Source organism: Pristis pectinata, chromosome 8 (genome assembly GCF_009764475.1).
Source record: "Pristis pectinata isolate sPriPec2 chromosome 8, sPriPec2.1.pri, whole genome shotgun sequence".
Classification (NCBI taxonomy): domain Eukaryota; kingdom Metazoa; phylum Chordata; class Chondrichthyes; order Rhinopristiformes; family Pristidae; genus Pristis; species Pristis pectinata.
This window is the reverse complement of record NC_067412.1, coordinates 14006194-14032343: the sequence shown is the minus strand read 5'-3', so window position 1 is coordinate 14032343 and position 26150 is coordinate 14006194. Positions and strand designations below refer to the sequence as shown.

The 26150-nt window shown below is 41.8% G+C and overlaps 1 protein-coding gene across 2 annotated transcripts in view; it reads left to right on the top strand.

Annotated features, from left to right (window-relative positions):
- LOC127573065 (tektin-3-like) overlaps window positions 1-23812 on the top strand; it is a 46297-nt gene extending 22485 nt beyond the window's left edge. For both annotated transcript variants that reach the window (XM_052020874.1, XM_052020875.1), the window contains exons 7-8: window positions 6076-6230; window positions 23430-23812. In XM_052020874.1, the coding sequence (XP_051876834.1) occupies window positions 6076-6230; window positions 23430-23733 (459 nt within the window). In that variant the 3' untranslated portion in view covers window positions 23734-23812. The remainder of the gene's footprint in view (window positions 1-6075; window positions 6231-23429) is intronic.
- The last annotated feature ends 2338 nt before the right edge of the window (window positions 23813-26150 follow it).

Below are 26150 nucleotides of genomic sequence, written 5' to 3'. Positions count from 1 at the left end.
TCAATAATTCTGATATTAAAAAAAATACTTCCCTGGTTATACAGTTCCTCGTGCATGGCTTCATTCCCGGAGAAACATCTCTTGTTTTATGAGAATTGGCTATGTTGATTTATGTTGGACTTTGAAGTGTTACGAGCATTGTTTCTGATGCCAAGGACATTTACTATAATCAATTATAAATGATAAACGAATGTTAAAATGAGGACTTGGAAACTGAGGTTCTTTTCACACAGGTCACTGACAACTATTTATTTCCTACATCGTCCTTTAAGCAGAAGTTTTATCTGTTTTAATTGTGACATTGGGAACAATAGCATGTGCCATTATTCAACCCTATTCATGTGCTAATTTTGACAATGCGATCAATTATCCTGCATGTTTGTTCCTTTCAATGCTTTATAGAATCTGTTAGTTAATCCACAATCAGTTTTTTGTTCTCTGCTTGTGGGTAAATAATACAGCTAGCAAAGAAAATAAACATTTATTTAAAGTGGACTCTTTAATGAAGTTTGGAAGAATAAACACTTTTTTTCACCAAGTTGAATGGCGAGTTATCTGAGGAACGTCTGTTGATCCTGTCCTTAAACAGTGTCTTCAGTTCAGATATCAGTCCCTTCAACCATGCAGAAACCAGGCAGATCTGCCCATCAGTACAAAATTAAAGAGTTGCCATTTGCACAGAACCTCAAACCCAGTGGAAACAGTCATCCGTGACGCTGCATATATGATGCAAGAGGTCACAATGGTGCACGCAGGTAGGGCAGGTGCCTCACAGCTCCAGCAACCTGTTTGTGTGGAGTTAGCACATTCTCCCTCCAACCATGTAGGTGTTTTCCCACATCCAAAGGATGTTAGTTGGTAGATTAATTTGTTACCACAAATTATCTTTAGTGTAAGTGGGTAGTAGGAGAAACATGGTGGAGTTGACAGGCATGTGAGGGGGAATATGTTACGGTCAAATAAATTGAGAGAATGGGAGGAATGCGATTACTCTGAGAGCCAGCATAGATCTGATGGGCCAAATGGCCTCTTACATAGTAACAAAATATAATTTATAATGTGAAAAGATGTTGCCTGAAATGAGACTTGCCCAAAGAAATACTATCCTTGCTTGAGAGTGGATGCAACAACTTTTCACCAGGTTAATTCCTCTTACTCTGTGGAGTTTAGTAGAAAACGTAGTGATCTCATGAAAGATATATTTGTTGGAAGGCCTGACAAAGTAGAAGCTAAGAAAGCTCCCCCACCCTACTGGAGATTTAAGAACTAGGAGATTATTAACTTCGTAAAAGAGGTTCCTTATGCTCTTGTGCTCAAAGTGAGATTGACAATGTACGAAGGTAAATTCCTACTGCTGCCCGCCAGGTAATAATCTGTCAGGGGAGATCACATCTACTCTACAGGATTCACCTCATCTTCATCCTATTTAAATGAATGGAAAAGAAATTGGCAAGTGTATTTCTGGTAATCTGGATGTGTGGGCTGAAGGGCCTGTTTCTGTGCTGAACTGCTGTGACTTGATGACTCTAAAATGGTCTTAGTATTTTATCAAACCAGTGGGGTTGAAAATATCACTGCAGGTGAATTCTGTGTGTTGTGGGGCTGTCGATGTAACAAGGGGAAGCATTATGTTGGATAAAAAGTGCTCACAGCAACACATCCGTATAAAAAGTCAGGAGTTGAATTTCCCGAAGGATTCTTTTGGCTGCAGAAATGTCCACAATATTGCATTAGTCTGGGATAAGTCTGTTTTCAACTGCACAACTGCTGTGAGAGTGAATTTCCAGACTGATCAATCCAATTAAGATTATGCAGTTTAAAGGTCAGAAGTATCCCAACATGTATTGTTTCAGCGAGGTTCTGGATATGAAAGAAGCCTTGCGCCTAATACCATTATTTCACCGGATTTTCCTCATACAGATTATTCGTTTTTCTTTTGCCTATCCCCACAATGACTATATATAATTCAGTGAATGAGAGAGAAGCCAGATGATATGGTGTGAGGCATTCAACAGTTGCACACTGTAATTGGCCACAGGGAGTTGCAGGAATGAACTTACTCTGTTATTTTACTCTTGTTCTTTCTGTGTGGTCTGACTGAGGCTGAAACCTGGGCAGTCAAGGAGCAGCATGGCCAAATGACCAGTCCAGCAAAACAAATGCACCACGACAAAACAACATCAAGAAGTTGTTCTGAGGGCCAGCAAAGATATCTACTGAGAACGTAGAACAGAGTCTGACATTTCTTATCACGCACAAAATGCTGGAAGAACTCGGCAGGTCAGGCAGCATCTATGGAGGGACATTTTGGGTCAAGACCCTTCATCAGTCCTCTGTTGGAATGTCAACTGTTTATTTCCCTCCATAGATGCTGCCTGATCTGCTGAATTCCTCCGGCATTTTTTTGTGTGTTGCTCCAGATTCCAGCATGTGCAGAGTCTCTTGTGTCTCCATTTTCGTATCACTGCAGTGCAAATGAGGAAAACAGTGACCAATGTAACTTCAAGAGTTTCGTGGGGTATGGCAGAGTTTGATGAAATATTTGATCTTCCAGGTATTGAGAAACTCAATTAACAGCTTTCTGGATCTGTGCAAAGCTCTTCCAGCAGAGTGAAGGTATGATTGGGAGATGAATCTTTCAGCCCATTTAATCTCACTCTTCCAGTTTACCAGCTCTTCCATCTTTCACCCTTTAAATATTTAACTCTAGATTATGTGTGATCTGTGCTTGATGGCAGGAATCCCACCATTCCCCACCTCTATTAATTCTGTGAAACAAAGGGGCAAAATTCAGCTTTGGATCCAAGGAAATGATTGGGTGGTGTGCATCAAGAAGATCATTGGGATGTGTCGTCTTGCCACTGACTATTTGCACCCTGCTGGGTTCGAATTTCTCCCAAACATTCAAAGCCATTATGCCTTTTTATTTGAATCGAAAAATTAAGGATTGGCCAACAAATTTCAGATTGTGATTTCCCTTTCCTGACCTCCACTGGAAGTATAGAGCAACAAACAACCTTCTGGAGGAACCCAGCGGGTCGAGCAGCATCTGTTGGGGGGGGGGGGGGGGGAGGAATTGTCAACGTTTTGGGTCGAAACCCTGCATCAGGACTCAAACTGCAAATTCCAGCATCTGCAGTCTCTTGTGTTTCCATTGGAGGTGTATTCAGAGGCTGATGACTTCCAGGCCTGTTGGGGATACAACTGAAATGGGCACCAGGTAAAATAAAAGAGACATTGTCAGATTTAGGAGTGGGCCAGGCCCACTGATAAACTGGGCAATTGATGTTTGATTGTTCTTTTTATCTTTCTCTGTGTTCTGTTTTTGTGTAGCAGGAATGCCAATGTGGAATTTGGGCTGTATTGTGCTGCCAGGAGTTGTTCATTAAACTCTACAGTGGTAAACAGAAACAGGGATGGGGAGAAATTCAGTATCCTTTGCATTAAGATCTAGGCTCTTTCCACAAAGGCCACAAAAAATACACAATCATCTATTTTCATATATAATCCAACCACAAAAAATTAGTTAATTTTGCTATTGTTGGAATAGCATAAGGGGTAAATGGTGGCAGGAAGTAAATATGCTTGTCAGTTTAGGGGTCAGTGGAGTTTGCTCCAGTGCTTGGATAATTCTTCACATATTTGATTTGCCATGTAGAGTTCCCAGCTGTAGCTGTGTTTCAGATTCCTCATTGGTCTAGCCCCTCCCCATCTTTGTAATCCCCTTCAGATCTACTACCTCTGTGACGTCGGCATTACTCCATTTCTGAAGTTCTGAGTATTCACCACTTTAATCACTTCACTATTGTTGGCAACATCTTCACCTGTCCGAACCTGTGGTACTTTCTCTCCCTAAACCTTGCTACATCTTCCGACCTTTAAGCTACTTCTTAAAACCAACCCCTTTGACCTAGTTTATAGCCATCCTGCCTAATGTCTGAAATCGTAATCCTCTTCAGCTGATGGTTGCAGAGGCAACAGCTGGCTAAGAGCATTTTTTGGGTCAGCATGTTCCTGACTTTGTCCTGTGCATTGGAGGACGGGAGGACAGAATGCATTGAAGGTCAGATCCCAGTGCATCTGAACTCCAACTCCCCCACTGGTCTTGGCACCATCTCAAGCAACAGCACTTAGTCTTGCTGAGCTGAGGAGCTACAAACACTTGATTTCTAAACCCTGTACTCTTAGCCAGCTATATCTAGTGTATCTAGCCCAGTCCCATTCCTCTGAAATGGTGGTTGCCAGACTGAATGGAAATGGTAGGTGAGGGTAAATTATTCTAATTTGATTTATAAAAACCAAGTGTATTTTTAATTTAAAGTTGGTAAATTAATTCTTTTTTTTACTTCCAACTGTGTTTAGAAGTATCTGCCCCAACCACTAGTATTCTCTCCCTAAACTTTGCTGCCTTTTTCTTCCCTTCAGATACTCCGTAACACTTAGCTTTTGGCCATCTGGCCCATCAGCTCAGATCATTCTCCTCTGTGAGAATGTTCCAGAGAGAACCTCAAGATCCACTGCCCAAGGCCTCACCTCCACAATGGACAACCCTGCTGTGTTGCACAGTTGCAGGAGCGAGGTTAAAGTTTAATGCAGCCACCAAAATTGCAGGGGAGGATGTGTAAGGTGCTGGCAGTGTCCAGCACAATCTGACTCAATATCTCTGTCTGTGGCTCAGTGTCAATTTTCTGTTTGTTAATCTCCTTGCAAAAAGCATTACATTCCGTTTGCAACAAGCAATCTGCTGGAAAAACTCGGGGTCAAACAGCATCTTTGAGAGGAAAGGAATTGTTGATGTTTTGGGTCAAAACTCTGGCATCAGGACATTCTGTTTGTTGTGTTACAGATGCTACATAAATGGAAATGTTGTTCAGTTGAAGGAAGATGGTCAGCAGAGGTACAGAACTAACCTCAGAGAGGTGGAAAAGGTTTAAAGAAACAGAGAGGTGAAAAGATGTCATATTCTGTAGTGACTGGGCAATTAGCACTCCCAAGTAACCAATTAGGAAACACACCTGAAAATTACTGGCTAAACATGAGTACCTCCAACCAGCTAGAAATCCTCACATATATCTCTTATCAGGTTGCTGCATGTTTATTTGAACTTCATTTCAATGAGCATGCAGTTTATAAATAGAGAAACAGCCTACATTGGCTAGCAGCCAGCAGTAGTGAAACTGAACTGTTGTAGTCCATAATGATGTCAATTCAGCTACCTTAAATCAAATTTAAATGAAATACTTGCTGCAGGCACAATGAAGTGGCTATTACCACCTGACCTGTCACTGAAAATGTGTGTCAAATACAAATAGGATTGAGAACTAACCTGACAGGCTTTCATCCATTGTTCGCCTGCATTGCACCCAACAATTAAATTTGCCTCAGGAGAAGTGTGGAGGAAAATTGGCATCAATTTGCTCTAGTCCAGCAGTAGCTTAACACCAGGACAATTTCCTGAAGATTGTCTCTTTATGTTGATCAGAAAAGTGCTGGCAGGATATAGATGCACTTACATGATACAGTGTATACTGTAACCATTGACATTTTGCCACAGCTCTGTAAAACTTAAACTGAAAGAAATGGCACTTTGCAAACACTGTTTGTGGCTTCTGAGAATATCCCAAGGGCTATACTGTTAATTACATTGCAGTGAATTGTAGCACTTCTGAAAATTATAAATTGCTTCAGATATTTCTGATCTTTGTAATGTTGGATCACGGATAAGTATGAGCCAAGAGCAAATCCAGGGAATTTCAAATGTTCAAATGAGAGAACAAACAGGCACATTCCCTCACTACTGCATTGGAATGTACTCGGTTTTGTGTTCAAGTACTTGAAGTGGGGTCTTGAACCCACAACTTCCAACAGTGATGGGACTGGTGCCTTCTGTAAAAACCTGCTAGTGTGTAGAAATAAAGGAAATGATTGTTGGAATGGAGTTACAGAGATTGTTCGACTAATTCTCTGCTGAAATGAATTACCTAGGACCATGGATAAACCGATATTTGTTCTTGGTTGAGGTGTTTTAGTGAGCAGCCAGGTGGTATGGGACATGATCTCTGCTTTGTTCTCTAGGTTCTGCAAGAGATATTCCAAATGGAATGCACCATTGAGGAGCTGAAGATGGCCATTAGGCAAAAGGAAGCTCCCATGAAGGTGGCACAGACCCGTTTGGAGGAGAGAATCAAGAGGCCCAACATGGAGCTGTGTTGCGATCAGCCTCAACACAGGTGAGTCACTTCTGTCCAGCAATGTGTATTTTCCTAAATATTCAAAGATTGTTCCAGTCACACGTATCATGTCTGTCATTAGACGACCAATGATGAATACGGTCAGGCATCATGACCATACTCCCCTGTGACTTTAACACTTTCTGTCCTCTTTTGTATGTTGTTCTGATGGACTTTTCCATTCAGGTCTTCCCATATGCTGCCAACTCTCATTTGAATTCCATGAGATAGTTCTCTGGCTGGAATCTATTTCAACACCCTTGAAAGCACCAGTCTTCATTTGTAATGATATATGCATTGTCAGCAAGGTCTGTTACGACATTTAGACACTTCCTTTCATTATCCCCTAGTGGCTACCAAGTCTTCTCAATTAGCACTCAATGTTCTCCAACAATAAGTGTTGAAAGTGTGGCAACCTTCTTACCGGATATACAACTCTTCCGAGCTGTACCATTCTTCTACTCCAGAGAATTAATCACAGATATTTTTAACCACTAGCTGGGACTCAGTAATGGCAAGGAAGTCAATATAGTTTATAAAAAAAAGTCACAACTACACCAACTAGCCAAGAATCACAAGTCTAAAAGAATCTGAAGGTATCTATAGTCCCTGGTTAGTCGACGATGATGTCAGTCATTTGTTCTGGGGAATAAGTGGACAGTGGCTGGTTTGGGCACTTGGCAGGCAGGTGTGGCTGTAGATGAATTTCTGAAGGGAGTCTCCTGATTGATACAGACAAAGTCTTTCATGAGCTCCTAATGTTAAAGGCGGCTGCATCACTATGCCAGCACTTTTCTCATTCTTTCTTGCTGCAATACTGTACCTTGCTTCTAACAAGCTTCCCATGGGAGTGGAGTTAATCCAGATCTAATGAGAAATGTTCAACCATAGGGATTACACTCCGGAACCAAGGTCACCTGAACCTCAACACCTAAGTGTGCAGAACAAGCTAGTGTTTGCACGTGCTTGTAGGTCATGCTGTAAGACGTCATTGACTTGTTCAGCAAAACATATGAATGGACGGGCCTTGTAATCAAATCCCCTGGACCAAGATCCTCTACCAACCTGCCCCACAATGCTTTCTGACAATAAATGTTCACTGTGAGACCCTGAAAAACATGGCACACTTTCCATATCTCAGGCATCGCTCATTGGCGAAGCTGCACATCGATGACAAAATTCATCACTGCCTTCAGTGCACCAAAACACACTTTAGTTGATTTGAGAAAGAGGCCATTGGAAGATCAAGACCTGAAACTTGGCACAAAACTCAGGTCTATCAGGCAGCAGTGATCCCTGTCAAATACCGGCCTAACCCTCAGCTCACTCCATCATGATTTTAAACAAAAAGAGTAATTGGTGTGCTGCAAAGTATTTACAATGCAAGTGGAGTTTGGAGTTTAGGGTTTGGCTGAGCAGTTACTTGAGTAAGTGAGTGTGAAATGGATTTGCAAACTATAAGCATCCACTGCTATTGAACTACCTTGAGTTCTGACAGCACAAAAGAGCTGTAATGCTTTCTGAGTATTACCAGTATTGAATTTCATAATTAATTGAGCAAGGAGAGAAAAGGCTACAATTTTAACAAAGTTTAAGAACAATTTGCTTCTATTATCTTCCTCTTTCTCTGACCATATTGCCCCTTCACTTCAATTTTCACTCTTCTATTATCCTACATCTTTCTTTGCTCTTTCTAATATTGCAACCAATATCCTACTTTAGAGCCATTCAATCATTACTTTTATCTGCAGTATTGAATGGATGTTGAACCTTCGGATCTAATAATTTGCACTGGTTCAGCTGGAATAGGCCAAGGGAAAAGCATACCAATTACTCTGCTTTCTCTGGGATCTTCCTCTCCTTTGGTATTTCTACAGAAGCAGAAAGTGTCATTGTAGTTTTAAATTCAGATCCTTTAACCAGTTTTGCACCTTGTCAGAGAGTAAGTGTAATCCCAAATTGTCACTTGTGTTGTGACGGACTAAACTGAGCCACACTGAAGCTGTAACTGGGAGATTTCCAGGTGCTCTGGTTTCCTCCCACATTCCAAAGACGTACAGGTTAGGAGCTGTGGGCATGCTATGTTGGCGCCGGAAGAGTGGCGACACTTGCGGGCCGCCCCCAGCACATTCTTAACAACGCAAAAAGACATATTTCGCTGTGTATTTTGATGTACATGTGACTAATAAATAAATATCTAATATCTTATTTCGAAGTCTTTATTCACACAGCAGATCTTCTGGAGAGAGAGAGTCTAAGAGAATGAAAGATAACAATAGAGGATTAACTACAGTTTCAATGGCTATAATCACCTACTTAACTTTAATGTTTTGAATATAGTCAGGTAACTTTGCAGAATTATATATTTACAATGGGAGCACATCCCAACCAGCCGAACCCCTTTGAATATTCAGTACTCATGCCTGTTCCGAAAGCCTCTGAGTACAAACTCCAGACACCCAAAATATACCCCATTTGTTGAGGGATGGCTCCCTGAATATGCAACTAGCCAGAATATTAAGTGACAAAACAGACCTGTCCTGAACTGTGCATTAAGATAAGATAAGACGATACCTTTATCAGTCACATGTGCATCGAAGCACACAGTGAAATGCATCTTTTGCGTAGAGTATTCTGAGGGCAGCCCGCAAGTGTCATCATGCTTCCGGTGCCAACATAGCATGCCCACAACTTCCTCACCCAGGGATATGCCTCTAACAATGTGTTAATACAGGAGATGGCCACTTAATGCCTTCCCTGATCTCATCCTGAAGTTTTCAATGACCACCAATTAACATGAACATTCATCTATTGAATTCATCTATTCATCTATTGAAACCTACGTTATCAAGAACCAACCAAGATGGAGCGGTCATGTTGTTCAGATGAAAGACAAACGTCTGCCGAAACAAATCTTCTACTCCCAGCTTAAAGTAGGCAAACGTAAAAGAGGCGGACAACAGAAGAGATTCAAAGACGTCTTAAAAGCCAACATGAAGAAATGTAACATCGACATCAACAATTGGGAAACCAATGCCAAGGACAGGAAACTCTGGCAAACCATCATCCGAGAAGGAACAGCAACCTTCGAAGCCAACAGATGTACAGAATTAGAGGAAAAGAGAAGAAAATGGAAAGAGAGGCAGCAACAACCGAAGCCCGATCTGCCGTCTGGAACTACCTGTCCTGAATGCAGAAGAACTTTCCAAGCCAAGATTGGACTCATAAGCCACTTGAGAGCCCATAAATAGATCAACGGAACGAAGACCATCATCCTCGACCTCGAGGGATAACCACGACGACGATTGTCCTCCTCTGCGTAGTTTCAATGGTACAGTATCACAATGTCCCAAACCCAATGATTGGTTTCAATGACCCCCAAAGCATCAGTTAAAGTTAAATTGTGAACAGATTTTATTTCCTAAAAACTAGTTCTCATTTTAATTAATCCATAATTATGCTATCCATAATTTCATAACTCCAGAATAATCTCTAACAACTTGCGTGAGGGAAAGAGTGTCATTATATGCCCAATGGTTCGATCAGTTCCATAGCCAGGTGAAGCTTCAAGGTGCCACCTCTGCATCAGGTGGCCACATTGGTCATGACCAGCCCTTTACAATGTTTTGGGTTGCCTGCATGCTATGTAGCAGGTTGAAGCCCAGTTGTTGGGTCAGATATGATGTGTTTGTTTATGAAGATGTTTTCTGCCCAAGCTTTCGTGCAGGATTCCTCAATGTTGTGGAGAGATGGTGCTGGATTTCTCTCTCTGGGGATTATGTCATTTTGGGAGGTTCAGAAGGCCTCTGCAACGGGGAACTCTGTGCTGCAGTTTATACAAGTTGCTTTGCTCCGTCTAATGGAAATAGGGGGATGTTTGAAAGGACTAGCAACCACTGAACCAGAATTTATTTTAACACTGTCTCATTATTGGGTCAGGCAGCAGAGGGAAATGGACAGTCGATATTTCGGGTTGAGACCCTTCATCTGGACTCAATGTTGAGTCCAGAACACACCTTTTCTCCTTAGATGATGGCATTGTTATGTGCCTTGCAGCTGTCAAGGTGGAAAGCTGAGATGATGGACTTAGTTAGCTTTGCCCGCAGTCTCCGTTTGTAAAACTAGTCTGTCATTGCTAGAAGTCAGTGTGCCTTCAGTGTTCTGGACAGAGTTTGCTCATGTAGTCAAGGCAATATCATTGGCATAGATAAATATCGCCTTGACTACAAAATAAATTACCTCCTTCTTCTAGCCCTCACTATTTAAACAGATTCCTGAACTGATGAATCAGTGACAGCTGAACACCTCATTGTTGGCTTCCTGATCAAAGGGTGAAACTCAAAATCAAAGTACTGACCATTGAGGATGAATGTGTTTTGGTGATGGAGGATGGAACACCATTGAGTTGAAAGTACAAGTTCCTATTTCTAGGGATAAGTATGTACTGGGAAATTACTGGCATGTTGGTTCTCTTCCTCTGCCTATTCACTTCCATGGCCTGATCACCAAGGCACATTTACACCAATTCTGTGTTAAGCCCCACATCCTCATCAACTGCCCCCAGATTCTACCACTCACCGACACACTAGGGGAAATTTACTTTAGTCAATTAACCTACAAACCCACGTCTTTGGGATATGGGAGGAAACTGCAGGACCCAGAGGAAACCCACCCAGTCACAGGGAGAATGTACAAACTGCACACTGACAGCAGCCGAGGTTAGGATTGAACTTGGGTCTCTGGTGCTGTAAGGCAGTCGCTGCATGAGCTGTGTTAACACTGTGCTGCAGCTCACTAAGGTTCTCCCTTGGAACCATGAGGCTAGAATTTGGACTGGGGCTTGTCATGCACTGTATAACAGATCAGTGTAGACGTGGGGTCAGTCGCAGGACTGCAGTGAATTGGTTCTGCCTGCCTTGTTTGATTATTATCAGCAGGCTGTGAGCACCAGTTGTGCATCGGAGGCAACTCAAATCTTTGTGCCTAGTGGAAAAAGGATGGTGAATAACAGGCTGAAAATTAATCTTTCATACGTGCCTATTAGTTCCCTTTCTGCACTGCAATCCCCAGTACATAATGACATTTGGAACAGGCAAGGAATGTGGCTGATTGACAATGAAAGAACTAGCATTTTTACATTGCCTTTCACAGCATTAGAGCTTCCCAAAGCAAGTTAAAGCCGATACAGTACATTTGAGTGTAAGTCATTGTTTAATGGGGGGATAATGCTCCCTGGAACTGGATGGAAGTGAAGATAAAATTTGACCTCCTACTTATTTGAATTAATAGAACTTAAGCTTCCATTCTCCTTAGAGTCCAGTGAACTCTTGCATAGTTCAGCCTTCCAAATGTTCCAGACTCATTCCTACAAGCTCAACATAAACTGCTTCCACCCAATAATGCTGTTTACTGAACAGTGAACAGCCTTGGTCTGCAGAACCTGTACAAACTTCTGTGAATCAGAAATCTATTTCTCCTGAATTGTCATCACTCTCACTTGTGAGGTTATAACATTGGACTCAAAGGCAGCTTTTTACAGCCACTTTGTATCAATCAATGTACAACCTTTTGTATTCATGGTTCCCTAATTAATCCCATTTACGCCTGCAGTCGCCAGCTCCTGTTCCCCTCCAAGATTTTCTGAGGCACACACTGGCACCAGTTTGTATTGTGTCTACAATGGATTTTGATTTCAGCCAAATAGAATCATTAGTCATGGGTTTGTACAACACAGATACGGGGCCCTTCAGCCCATTATGTCCATGCCGACTTGTGTCCATCCACACTAATCACATTTGCCCACATTAGATCTGTATCCTTTTAATCCTTGCCTATTTAAGTGGCTGTCTAAATGTCTCTTAAATGTAGCAATTGTATCTTAATCCATTACCTCCTCTGGAGTGAGTTACAGATATTCATCACTGTGTGTAAAATAAAATAAAAGAAGAGAATTTTCCTTTCAAATCCCTTTTAAAACTCCTTCCTCTGCCCTCTCTTTTTCTGATATTCCTACCATGGGAAAAAGAGTCTGGATATAAAGAAGAGAATATATTTTATAATTTTATATAGCTTTGTCCGGTCACCCCTCAGCCTCCTTCACTCCAAGGAAAACATACACCCCATCCAATCTCTCCCCATAACTAGAGTCCTCCAATCCAGGTAACATCCTGGTAAATCTCTCAAAATGCTGGAGAAACTCAGCAGGTCAGGCAGCATCTACGGAGAGAAATAAACAGGCGACGTTTCGGGTCAGGTCGAGACCCTTCATCAGGACTCCATGTGTTGCTCCAGATTCCAGCATCTGCAGAATCTCTTGTGTCGCTATGGATCCTGGTAAATCTCCTCTGAACTCTCTCCAGCACATCCACATCCTTCCTACAGTATGGCGACTAAAACGGCACACAATACTCCAAGTGAGGTCTAACCAGTGTTCTATAAAATTGCAATTTAATGTCCCAATGTCTATATTCTGTGCTGCAATTCATGAAGGCAAACATGCCATATTGCCACCTTTACCACCCTATCTAATAACAAACTAGTTTCTTGTGCACCTCCACATATTAAACTGAAGGTGGGAAACACCTAGAACATAGAACATTACAGCATAGTACAGGCCCTTCGGCACATGATGTTGTGCCGACATTTTATCTTGCTCGCAGATCTATCTAACCCTTCCCTCCCACATAGCCCTCCATTTTTCTATCATTCATGTGCCTATCTAAGAGTCTCTTAAATGTCCCCTAATGTATCTGCCTCCACCTCTGCCGGCAGTGCATTCCACACACCCACCACTCCCTGTGTGTAAAAAAAATACCTCTGACATCCCCCCCATACCTTCCTCCAATCACCTTAAACTTCTGCCCTCTCGTGTTAGCCATTTTCACCCTGGGAAAAGGTCTCACTCAATCTGTTCACTCAATCTACACCTCTAATCATCTTGTACACCTCTATCAAGTTGCATCTCATCCTCTGTTGCTCCAAAGAGAAAAGCCTTAGCTCACTTAACCTATCCTCATAAGACATGCTCTCCAATCCAGACAGCATCCTGGTAACTCTCCTCTGCACCTCTCTAAAGCATTCACATCCTTCCTATAATGAGGCCACCAGAACTGAACTCAATACTCCAAGTGTGGTCTAACCAGAGTTTTATAGAGCTGCAACATTACCTCGCGCCTTGTGAACTCAATACCCCAACTAATGAAGGCCAACACACCATGGCCCTTCTTAACGACCCTATCAACCTGTGCAGCAACCTTGAGGGATCTATGGACGTGGCCCCAAGGTCCCTCTGCTCCTCCACACTGTTAAGAGTCCTGCCATTAACCTTGTATTCTGCCTTCAAATTCGATCTCCCAAAGCGTATCACTTCACATTTGTCTGGGTTGAACTCTATCTGCCACTTCTCAGCCCTGGTCTGCATTCTATCAATATCCTGTTGTAACCTGCAGCAACCTTCTACACTATCCACAACACCACCAACCTTTGTATTAACAGCAAACTTACTAACCCACCTTTCCACATCCTCATCCAAGTCATTTATAAAAATCGCAAAGAGCAGGGGTCCCAGAATGGATCCCTGCGGAACACCACTGGTCACCGACCTCCAGGCAGAATACGCTCCATCTACCACCACCCTCTGTCTTCTATGAGCAAGCCAATTCTGAATCCACACAGCCAAGTTTCCCTGGATCCCATATCTCCTGACTTTCTGAATGAGCCTTCCATGAGGAACCTTATCAAATGCCTTACTAAAATCCATGTACACCACATCCACTGGTCTACCTTCATCAATGTGCTTTGTCACATGTTCAAAGAATTCAATCAGGCTCATGAGGCACAACCTGCCCCTCACAAAGCATTGCTGACTGTCCCTAATCAGCCTATGCTTCTCCAAATGCCCATAAATCCCGTCTCTAAGAATATTCTCCAGTAATTTGCCCACCACTGAAGTAAGACTCACTGGTCTGTAATTCCCAGGGTTATCCCTACTCCCTTTCTTGAACAAAGGAACAACATTTGCCACCCTCCAGTCATCTGGCACTACTCCTGTGGCCAGTGAGGATGCAAAGATCATCACCAAAGGCGCAGCAATCTCTTCCCTCACTTCCCGTAATAACCTTGGATATATCCCGTCCGGTGACTTATCTATTTTGTTACAATAAAAGTGCTATACAAATAGAAACTGCTATTGCATTAAAACAAAACATCCTTGGTATAGTAAAATGCTATTTGTTGTTGTACAAAAGTTTATCAAACAAAAATTGACACCAAACAACGTGAGGTAATAATAGTGCAGTTGGTTAAAGGGATAAGCTTAAAGAAATATCTTAAGGGAGATAATCTGATTTGAGGTACCAAAGCTTAGGTGGGGAACTTCAGAGTTTAGACCACAGGCAGTTAAAGGCACAGCCAAATCAATAAGAGTGGAAATGGGGAAAGTCAGAATTTGAGAAACGTAGGGATATCAAAGGAATGTAGGTCTGGAACAGGTGTCAGAGAAAAAACTGGAGGGGGTGAAGTAATGGGGGTATTTGTAAATGTTTTAGAACTGTAGCGTTATGCGACTGACAACAATGAAAGTCAAAGGGCTGAAGAGTAAACAGGACTCAAAGTGAGTTTTGGATGAACGAAGTACAGAGAGGGAGTAACGGAAAACAGAACTGTTGTGATGCTTCTTGCTTCAAACCTACAACAGTTTTAACACAATGATATCCTAAAAAAATTACAATCATTAGACCGATGGTGCAGAGTTCTGCCTAACTTATTCTCATCCAGTACTCCTTACCATTTTCACAGTTTACAGAAAGATCAGCCTGACTGACAAAAATATGCAATCCTCAGTTTAGATAGCATTGCACCATGCTGCAATTCTACATTGCTGTAAGATAAAATAAGATAAGATATCTTTATTAGTCACATGTATATCGAAACACAGTGAAATGCATCTTTTGCGTAGAGTGTTCTGGGGGCAGCCCGCAAGTGTCACCATGCTTCCGGCGTTAACGTAGCATGCCCACAACTTCCTAACCCGTACGTCTTTGGAATGTGGGAGGAATCTGGAGCACCCAGAGGAAACCCACGCAGACACAGGGAGAATGTACAAACTCCTTACAGACAGCGGCCGGAATTGAACCCGGGTCTCTGGCGCTGTAAAGCGTTACGCTGACCGCTACACTACCACGCCTGCCTCTGGTTGTACACCATCCTCACAATTGTCAACATCTCTCTCACTGGTGAATACTGAAGCAAAGTATTCATTAAGGACCTCCCCTACCTCTTCCGATTCCAGGCACAGGTTTCCTCTTTTATCCCTGATTGGTCCTACCCTCCCTCTAGTCATCCTCCTATTCTTCACATAGGAGTTGAATGCCTTGGGGTTTTCTTTAATCCTGCTTGTCAAGGTCTTCTCATGGCCCCTTCTAGCTTTCTCAAAGTCCATTCTTAAGCTCCCTTCTGGCTACCTTGTAACTCTCCAGGGCCATGTCTGATCCTTGCTTTCTAAATCTTAGGTAAGCTTCTTTCTTCCTCTTGACAAGATATTCTACATCTCTTGACAACCACGGTTCCTTCACTCTACCATCCTTACCCTGCCTCAATGGGACAAATCTGTCCAGAACCCCAGGCAAGTACTCCCTAAACAACCTTCACATTTCCATTGTGCACTTCCCCAAGAACATCTGTTCCCAATTTACACTCCCAAGTTCCTGCCTAATAGCATCATAATTCCCCCTCCCCCAATTAAATACTTTCCCATATTGTCTGCTCCTATCCCTCTCTAAGGCTATGGTAGAGGTCAAGGAGTTATAGTCACTGTCTCCAAATCCTTCCTGGACACACCCAACAAACTCTGCCCCATCTATCCCCTTTACACGAAGGAGGTGCCAATCAATATTAGGGAAATTGAAATCATCCATGAAAACAACCCTGTTATTTTTGCACCTTTCCAAAATCTGCCTCCCGATCTGCTCCTCAGTGTCTCTGCTGCTATTGCAGGGGTCTGTATATTATTCTTTACAGCTCTTCATAAAGAATTCTGCTCAACTTAACTCTTGGGAGGTTTCTTTTGCAGCTGGTTTATTTTTGATAGTGCTTGGGCTATTTGTCTGATAAATGAAACATTTCCTCCACTGTCCAATAGGAGAAAGGACTGAAATTAACTTGAATTATATCAGAAAAATTATTCTAAAATATCTATTCCTTTTGCACCTTATTAGAGTGAATGTCAGGTTAGACTCATTAGATAAAATAACATGCACACGCAGCCTAAATTAAATATATCAATTGGTATATCCCTCAAAGAGCAGGCAGGGGTAATCAACACTCAGCATATCCATATCCATTTTGTAGATTGGATCATTTTTCCTTCAGAGAAAGACTATTATCCCCAAAGAAATCTGAAGCATTTCCTACTGGCTAACTGCTGGTCCAAATCTTCCACAACTTGGCAGAGGATGATAAGTGGCCCCAGGAAAAAGGAGAAAGTCAGATTTTTTAATGAAAAGCTTTATTATTGGCCTCTCTCAATCCAGTGTTCAGTAAAATCTTTTCTGTCATTAGCTATAAATTGGAAATGGTAGGGCATACGATGGCTAGTGCATGGAATGAAAATTCATCCATGTGATGCTGGGATTTTTCAGAAATTAAGGCTTATTGGATGCAATTCTTTTCTTTCAACTTCTGCCAGTAAATATATCACAAGATGGATTCAGATAAAGAAGAGCCTTTCAGCCTGTTTGACACAGCAAATAAAAAATCTAACTTTCCTCTGACCCCAGCATGGAATCAAAATGTCAATAGTGAAACATCAGAGAGCGGACAAGGAGATGTATGGTTCTTGTGACTTCTTTTCAGAATTTTAAATATTTTTTTCCTCATCCATTTCTCCCTTTCTGCCTCGTACAAAAGGTCATGACAAGTTTCCACAAGCACTCTGAGCCTGTTGTCATTAGGCTGCAATGGGGAGATATCTAAATGTTCTTCTTAGTAATTTGTTGATTCTGGTCCTGTATTGAAACATATACATGTACACTCCCATATGCACCACTTATTAGTGAACAACAACAAGCATGCAAGTTTATTTTTCCCTTTCTTGGTAAGGATGCACTAAATATGATTCTAGTGCCCATGACTGTTAACTTAACACAGGCTAAGAAATCAAAGCAGATGAAAATTTTTAAAAAATGCAGATGCTGGAAATCTAAAATAAAAACACTAAATGCTGGAAATATTCAGGTCAGCCTGCATCTCTGGAAAGAGAAACAGGGATACTGCTTCAGGCTGAAGCCCCTTTGTCAGAAAGTGCTGGACTGGAACTTGAACCCATAACCTTCTTTCCTAAACAGTAGGTATTACCATAGAGCCACCACTAACTCATTGGATAAACTGGGAACAGGAAATGTGAACTGCCATGATGCTCAATGTTTTATGATACCCCAGGACAAGTAATGAGTAGGTACAGATTTTGTGTAGCTCAACATTACATGGGAACTTGGGAGAAATCAATATTGTTTTTATCTTGCTGTTCACATGTTATTTAACCTCAATACCCTTCCATTTTTGTTCCTTATACAGGAAAGACACAGCTAGTTAGTAATTAACACTAACCTACTTCCCTCCTTGTGAGCAGTGGCCTTTCCTGGCTATGAGCTTGGCTGGTTCTTGTTACATTCTTTCTGGAAATATATGTATTCAAGAGTATGCATGACAGATTTCATTAGATTATAGAACTTTCTTATCCTGTGAAGTTGTTGCAATTGAATTATAATTCTCTGCTTGTTGTTCTCCATTTGGACACTTCACGGAGCAGCATCTGAATGCAATATGTTTATGAAATTGAATGTTCCAAGTGTGCTCCCACCAACTTACTAGCTTCCGGACAGAGCAGGAAGCTATTGGGGAGCTTTGCCCCAAGAAAACCGTTACATTCTCTCCACTTGAATTCAAGCTAAGGCATTTTAAAAAATGTGACAAAAAGATGCTTTAAATAATACAGAACAATACAGCACAGGAACAGGCCCTTCGGCCCACCATGTCTGTGCTGACCATGATGTCAATTTAACTGCACATCTGCCTGCATCTGGCATATATCCCTCCATTCCCTGCCTGTTCATGGGTCTGTCTAAATGCCTCTTGAACTCTGCTATTGTATCTGCTTCCACCACTTCCCCTGGCAGTGTGTTCCAGCGGCCTACCACTCTGCGTAAAGAAAAGCTTGCCACGTAAACCTCCTTTAAGCTTCCCCTCTCACCTTAAACCTGTGCTCTCTAGTATTTAACACTTCTACTCTTGGGGAAAAAGACTCCAACTGTCTACCCTGTCTATGCCTCTCATAATTTTATATAGTTCTATCAGGTTGCCCCTCGGCCGCTGATGCTCCAGAGAAAACAACCCAAGTCTGTTTAACATCCCCTTATAGCTTATACTCTACAATCCAGGTAACATCCTGGTGAACCTCTTCTGCACCCTTTCCAAAACTTCCACATCTTTCCTGTAATGTGGTGATCAGAACTGCACACAATACTCCAAATGTGGCCTAACCAAAGTTTTATATATCTGCAACATGACTTCCTGACTTATATACTCAATGCCCTGACCGATGAAGGCAAGCATGCCGTTATGCTGGTGAGCTGGCATAGACTCGATGGGGTGAATGGCCTCCTTCTATGTTGAAAGGAAATATGGAAACTATGGACTCTCCAAAAAATGTACAGTTGTATACATAGTATAATTTCACAGAAAGCTGCTTCCAGTCATATTTCCATTTTCTGACAAGGCCCACTGTGAAAATTCTTGGCTGTAGGAGCCTTTAATTGGACAAACATTTAACTGCCTCACTTCTGCATCCATATAATCAATATTACCTGTCAGATCTGTATTCTTGGTAATTAACATGTCTACCGTGGTAGAGGTAATTCATCTACCTCTTTAAAGAGCCCAACCAACCTGTTCTAGCTTTCTGCAAAGGTTGTTTTTAACTAGTAATAAAATCTGGAAGACTACAAACATTCAGTACATTATTTTTTTCCAGAGTGTGAACAAACTAAAACAAGGCATTGTGTTCATCAATCACCACTGTCCAGTCCTCTCTACCCAGGTGTGGTCGTAGCTGTTGGAGGTCAATAATGTCAATCATCCCAGCCCATGACTTCATCACACCTGATCTTCAGGGCAGAGGCCCAAGTCCAAACATCTTCATTTGCTTTGTTAATGATTTTCCATCCATCAAAGTCTGAAGTGGGCATATTCAATTATGCATGCACAGATTAGATTCCTTTGCCAACTCCTTAGCAAATGAAGCAGCCAATGTCTGCCTACAACATGACTTAGACAATGACCATTTGCAACAGAGGAGACTTTAATCATCTTTCAGCAACATTCCTATTGTCAAGTCTTGCATGATCAACATCCTGGGCGGGGTGGCACTATTGACCAGATATTCAACTGGACCAGCCACACAAATACTGCAGCTATCAGAATAGATGGGTAACCTGTGGCAAGTGATTCACCTGAAGCCCCAAAATCTTTCCATCAGCTGTAACGTACAAGGCAAGTGGGTGAAGGAATACTTTTAACTTGTCTGGAGTTGTTCAACAATACTAGACATCATCCAGGACAAATGAACCACTCAATGAGCTTTCCATATATCACCCTAAAAATTTATTCACTCCAAGAATGGCACGATGTGGCTGCAGTTACTCTACTAGGCCACTCTGATGGCATCTCCTAAATCCACAAGATCTATACCGCAAGGAGGACATGGGAACCCCTAGAAATATACCTGAGTGGGAAATCAGGAGGGCAAAATAAAGACATGAAATAGTTTTGGAAGATAAGGTAAAGGAGGATCCCAAGAGATTCTATAAGAATGTTAAGAGCAAAAGGTTAACTAGGGAGAGAATAGGCCCCTTTAAGGATCAATGTGGTTGTCTCGTGTGGAGCCACAGGAGATGGGCAAGGTCTTAAATGAATATTTCTTATCTGTATTTATCATGGAGAAGGTAATGAAAATTAAGGAATTCAGGAAAGGGAGTAGTGAAGCATATCCACATTACAAAGGAGGTGGTGCTGGGGGTCTTATAGGGCATAAAGGAGATTTATCTGTAAGGCCTGACCAAGTGTATCTTGGACATTGTGAGAAGGCAGGGAAGAAATTGCTGGGGCCCTGGCAGAGATAGCTGTATCATTGTTAGCCAAGGGTGAAGTACTGGAAGACTGGAGGGTGGCTAATATTGTGTTATTTATTCAAGAAGGGCTGCAAGGAAAGCAATGGAGCTACAGGTCGGTGAGCCTAACATCAATGGTGGGAAAGTTACTGGAGGGGGATACTGAGCGATGGGATCGACCTGCATTTGAAAAGGCAAGGACTGATTAGGGATTGTCAGCACAGCATTGTGCGTGGGAAATAATGTCTCATGAATTTGACTGAGGTTTTTTGAAGTGATCAAGAGGATTAACTAGGGCAGGGCAGTAGACGTTGTCTACATGGACTTTAGCAAGACCTTTGACAAGGTCCGCATGGTGGGCCGGTCCAGAAGTTTAGATTACATGGGATCCAGGGTGAGATAGTCAATTGGATTCAAAATTGGTTTGGTGGCAGGAGTCAGAGGGTGGTAGTGGAGCGTTGTTTTTCAGACTGGAGGCCTGGTACCAGTGGTGTGCCACAGGGATTGTTGCTGGGTCCACAGTTATTTGTCATCTATATTAACATTTTGGATGAGAATGCAGTTGGTATGATTAGTAATTTTGAGGATGACACCCAAAACTGGTGGTGTGGTAGACAATGAAAAAGGTTGACTAAGGCTATGACATGATCTAGGTCAACTGGGGAACTGGGCCAAGGAATGGCAGATGGAAGTTAACTTGGACAGGTGAGGAGTGATACATTTTGGGAAGTTAAACCAGGGCAGGACATACACTGTGAATGACAGAGTCCTGGGGAGTATATAGAGTAGAGAGACCTAGGGGCACAAATACATAGTTCCCTGAAAGTGACAACACAAGTAGATGAGGTGGTGAAGAAGGTGTATTGCACACTTATCTTCATTGGATGGGGCAGTGAGTACAAGAGTTGGGATGTCATGTTACAGCTACACAAGATGTTGGTGAAACCACACATGGAATATTGTGTACAGTGCTGGTCAACATACTATTAGGAAGGATGTGATTAAGCTAGAGAGGGTGCAGAAAAGTTTCACGAGGATTTTTCTGGGACTGGAGGGCTTGAGTATTAAGGAAGGACTGGATAGGCTGGGATTGTTTTCCCTGGAGTGAAGGAGGCCGAGGATGATCTTATAGAGGTTCATAAAATCATGAGGGGCACAGAGAAGATGGATTGACGCAGTATTTTTCCCAGGGTCGGGGAATCTAAAACTAGACGACATAGGTTTAAGGTGAGAGGGGAAAGATTTAAAAAGGTACCCGAAGGGCAACTTTTTCCACACATAGCTCCAATAAAACTAAGTAGCTTCTGAAGATGCGTTCACTTTATCCGAATAGGTCTTCAGGACTAAACATTGATGGAGAGTCACAACCAAACATTGATTTGTCTTTGCCCTCTCTAGATGGTAATCAACTCAGTTCATTTCAACCTCTGGAAACTAGGAACAACTGCTGCCAATAAGACCGTACAGATTCTCAACATGTTATCCTAAAATCCCATATTTCAACATTGCTTTAACCCATTATTTTTAATTATTAGTTCACCTTAAAAAGACATTTGCTTCAGTTTGTGTGCTGCAAGGCATGAGAAGGAATGTCTGATTGAGTTATTTGTTCTGTCTGCCACAGAGAAACCCAGTGAAATAATAATTGATTTTCTTGGAAAGTATGAACAGTTTGACTGACAGACTAAGACATGAAATACTATCATGGATGAATATTCCCAACTGAATGTCTTCCATACAAAAGTAACTGTTGTGATATTTAATGAATTTACATCACCTGAGATTATCTACAACAGCTTGGTGTTAAATGGCCCCTATAACTCCTGCTGCAGATGGACAAAAGTCTCCAGGAAACCATGCAAACATTCACTTATAAAATTTTCTCCAGCAGCCTCCTAGCAAGGCTGTGTCTGGAGATTGGGGGAGTGCCTGTTGAACTTCAGAGTTTTTGGTCTTGATCATCAAGAAAACATCATTTCAGTTCCCTTAAAGGCACATTTCTTTTTTCTCAAAGTTTTCACAGGTTTACAGAAACTTAGAGGAATCTCCATCCACTTGTGTCTTCTGTAACCAATTAACTTGATAGCAACTAACACCCATTTATCAAAAATTTAAAATCCCATCTTGTCACATTTCAAGTAAGTTGAGAACATAGACAGGTAAGAACTGGCCCCTGTAAAAATTCAGTCTTGGAAGTGCAGCATTCATTGTTGGCAACATACACACTGCAGGAAGTAAACAAAGAAGTATTCAATAATGTTGAGGTTTTTTAAAAATAAAAAATAACACTGATACTGTTACCCTTTAATGCGCAGAATTCATATTCAGTGTATGCTTTGGTAAATTGCTTGATTCTAGTGACTGTGTCCTTTTAATGAATTATTGAAGTATGAAAAGGAATATTGCATTTCCATATATGCACTGACATGCGTATTGTTGGGATTTTGCACATGGAATTGAACATTCGAACCTATTGTTCATCTAGTTTGGAGATGCACTCAAATCACATGGGTTAGAGAATCAAGACCATCATGTTACACTTTTAATGTTTTATAGAGTCCTAGAGCACTACAGCACAGAAACAGCCCCTTCAGCTAGTCCATGCCAACCATGCCTAGTCCCATCTAGCTGCACCCGGACCATATCCCTCCAAACCCCTCCCATCCTTGTACTTATCCAAACTTCTCTTAAATGTTACAATTGTACCTGCTTCTACCACTTCCACTGGCAGCTCGTTCCACACTCACATCACCCTCTGAGTGAAGAAGTTCCCCCTCAGATTCCCCTTATATATTTCACCTTTCACCCTAAACCTATGTCCTCTGGTTCAAGTCTCACCCAACCTTAGGGGAAAAAGCCTGTATGCATTCACACTATCTATACCCCTCATAATTTTGTATACCTCCAATAAGTTCCCTTATTGAGAGGCACAAACAGTGAATTTATCCATACTTTTCACCCTCCCCATGAAACAAGATGGTGAAAATCATTCATTGCGTTACCCACAGTTTACTCTGTTATTTCTTTTCCTGTCCAGGTTGGTCTGTGAAGTGTACACTATCGATGCGACCATACAGACACTGAAACAACGTCTACAGGAGTCTCAAAATGCTCTGCAACTCTTGGTGCAAACGAAGTCTGTCCTGGAGTATGACATCGCGGTGAAGGCCAACTCCCTCTTCATTGATCAGGAAAAATGCATGGGGATGCGCAGAACCCTTCCCAACACACCACGCCTAATTGGCTGCACTCAACTGAATGCAGGCCATTATTGTGCCCGCCCACTGCCAGAGAAGAAACCTTGCAACTGTGGTTGCAAAAATAAAAAGAAAGTAACATAAATGAATTAAAACAATGAAGCCTATGGGCTTCAGATAACTGCATGCTTTGGTTTGTTTCAGAAAACAAGGCTTGACTATTGTGGCAAAATAAAATAAAGAAAATTGGTGGTTTAACAAGAATGTTCACAATCAGAGTGTGTGCCTCAATTGGGAGATGACATTTGGCATTTTCTGATGTCATCTCACTGCATAAACCTCATTCACTATTCATCAGGATGTTGCAGTACATAAAGACCCACCCTTAGCTAACTTTAATACAACATAATTTTAGCCTTTTACAATTACCCGCTGTGCTCTGACACAATATCTATAAACCTGTGCCTTTGCCAAATTCAAAAGATGAATGGACCCAAAGCATTCGTTGTCACCAAGTCAAAGTTACGGTAACACCATGGTGGAAAAGACTTACTGTGTTGAGGAAACCCCTAACTCAAGGCAACTCGGGATGAGTGGAGAACTGATGCTGTGGTTTCTACCCCGACTTATGGTTGGATTCAATAAAGGCTTTGTGTTTATTTGGGGCAAAGCTGATCTGAAAATCAAGGTCAGCGCATCTTATTTTTCATTCCTGTGAAAGGATGGGTATTATAACTTGATAAGAAGCTAGTTTGATTATGGATATTATGAATGGGATGATAATAATGAAAACCCATTTATTCTTCATATTAGACCATGCATTTTAGTAAAGAAAAGCTAAAAGGAATGCCGTGCTGAAACTAAATCTCTGGGTTTAGAATGACTCCATTGTGGTACAGCTTTATAAGTTGCACCTAACTAGCCAGTCAATAACAATAACTCTATGTCATTTCCCTGTAACTTCCTTCCAATTCTTGTGTTGTAAACCTACAGTATTGGTCGTCATGCTGCTAGACTTGAGCACTAATCAATTCCACTGGTCTCAGGGAAAGTAAATTCACTTATGTGGTTCTTTTCTTGGCATTTTAACCACATGTGGGTTTACATCCTTTTTTTGACCGGCCACAGAAACATTGTGCCTATTAGAGTAGCTCGGAGGCTGGGTATTCTGTGGCAAGTGGCTTGTCTCCTGCTTCCCCAAGGCTCCTCCCCAGCCACAAGGCATGAGAAAGGTGTGTGGTGGAGTACTCTTCATTAGCCTGGTTAGTTTGATTGCTGCTGCATTTGTGAATCTCCATATACACCCTCTCTATCTCTGCCACACTATGCACTACAGGACATCCAGCAACAGCTCACCAAGTCTCCTTTGGCAGCACCTCCTTCTGGACTAAGCTAACCAGAAGGCATGGGCTGCATGTGTATGGAGACAACATCCTGACCTGGATAAACTGTCATTTCTTTGTAGTCAAGGAGTCAAAACTTCCAGATTCAGTAGCAGATTCATTGCGGGGACAGATTCAAGAAGATGGTTCAACTGGCAACTGGGGAGAGACAATAAATACCATTTTGTCAGCAACCCTTCTGCAAAAAAGTGTGAATAAGGGTACTACAGCCTCTCCTAATGGAACACTCTGTAATAACATTAGTGAAGCTTCAGTTACTGTCTCTACAGGCAGCTAAAGTAAACATTGCATCAGCAAAACCAGTTCTATTCATTGTGATCTGTGTCGCCAACTGAATATTTGTGGGAATCATTTACATTCAAATTTATTTCTGCCTTTCAGGAGAATAGAGCGAATCCATCTATCTGGGATGAGTTCCCTTCCTGCAGATTTCAGTCCTTTTCCACCTCCTTTTCCCAAGAAACTTTAGTAGGGTTTATGTAACTGGAGGCTGAAGCATTGGCCTCTTACTTCAAAGGAAAGAAAGAGCAGTTGAGGGTGTTGAAACCAGTAAAAAAGATCAGTACTTTAGAATCACCTCTCTCATTCCATTGTTCCAATCCCAGCAAAACGTTACAGTAGCCTGAAGGAAATCAATTCCAAGGTCTGCGCACTTTTTCTTAATGGCAGTTGTGCAGAGCTGGATGAACAAAGGTTACCCAGTAGCAAAGCTAATGCAACGGAATATGGCACCTCAGACAAACAAAGAACAAGTCTTATTTTGTTGCAAAAATGTGCATCCATTCTTCAATGCAAAGAGTTCTCTGGCTGTTTCCTCTGAGTGTTTTACAGCAGATGCTGAAGGCAGCTTATTAAAATGACTGATGAATACTAACCATATATCTTGGAAGTATGAATTCTTCTCTACTGTAACATTTAATTGATTATTTTCAGTTTATAACACTGCAAGGCTTCTTGGTCCTTCCACAGTGTTATATAATCGACTGCCATGTTATAGTTTTCTGTCCCTCCCAGAAGTTCTTGCTGGGAGGAACACTCCAAGATTAAATTGACTGGAGTTCATTGGTGAGCTGACAGTGACCGTTATGACTATTGGGTCAGTTCATTAGTTTGGGTACCAGTCGAGGGCTCAAGCTTTGCATTTTGGGTCCCCAGATC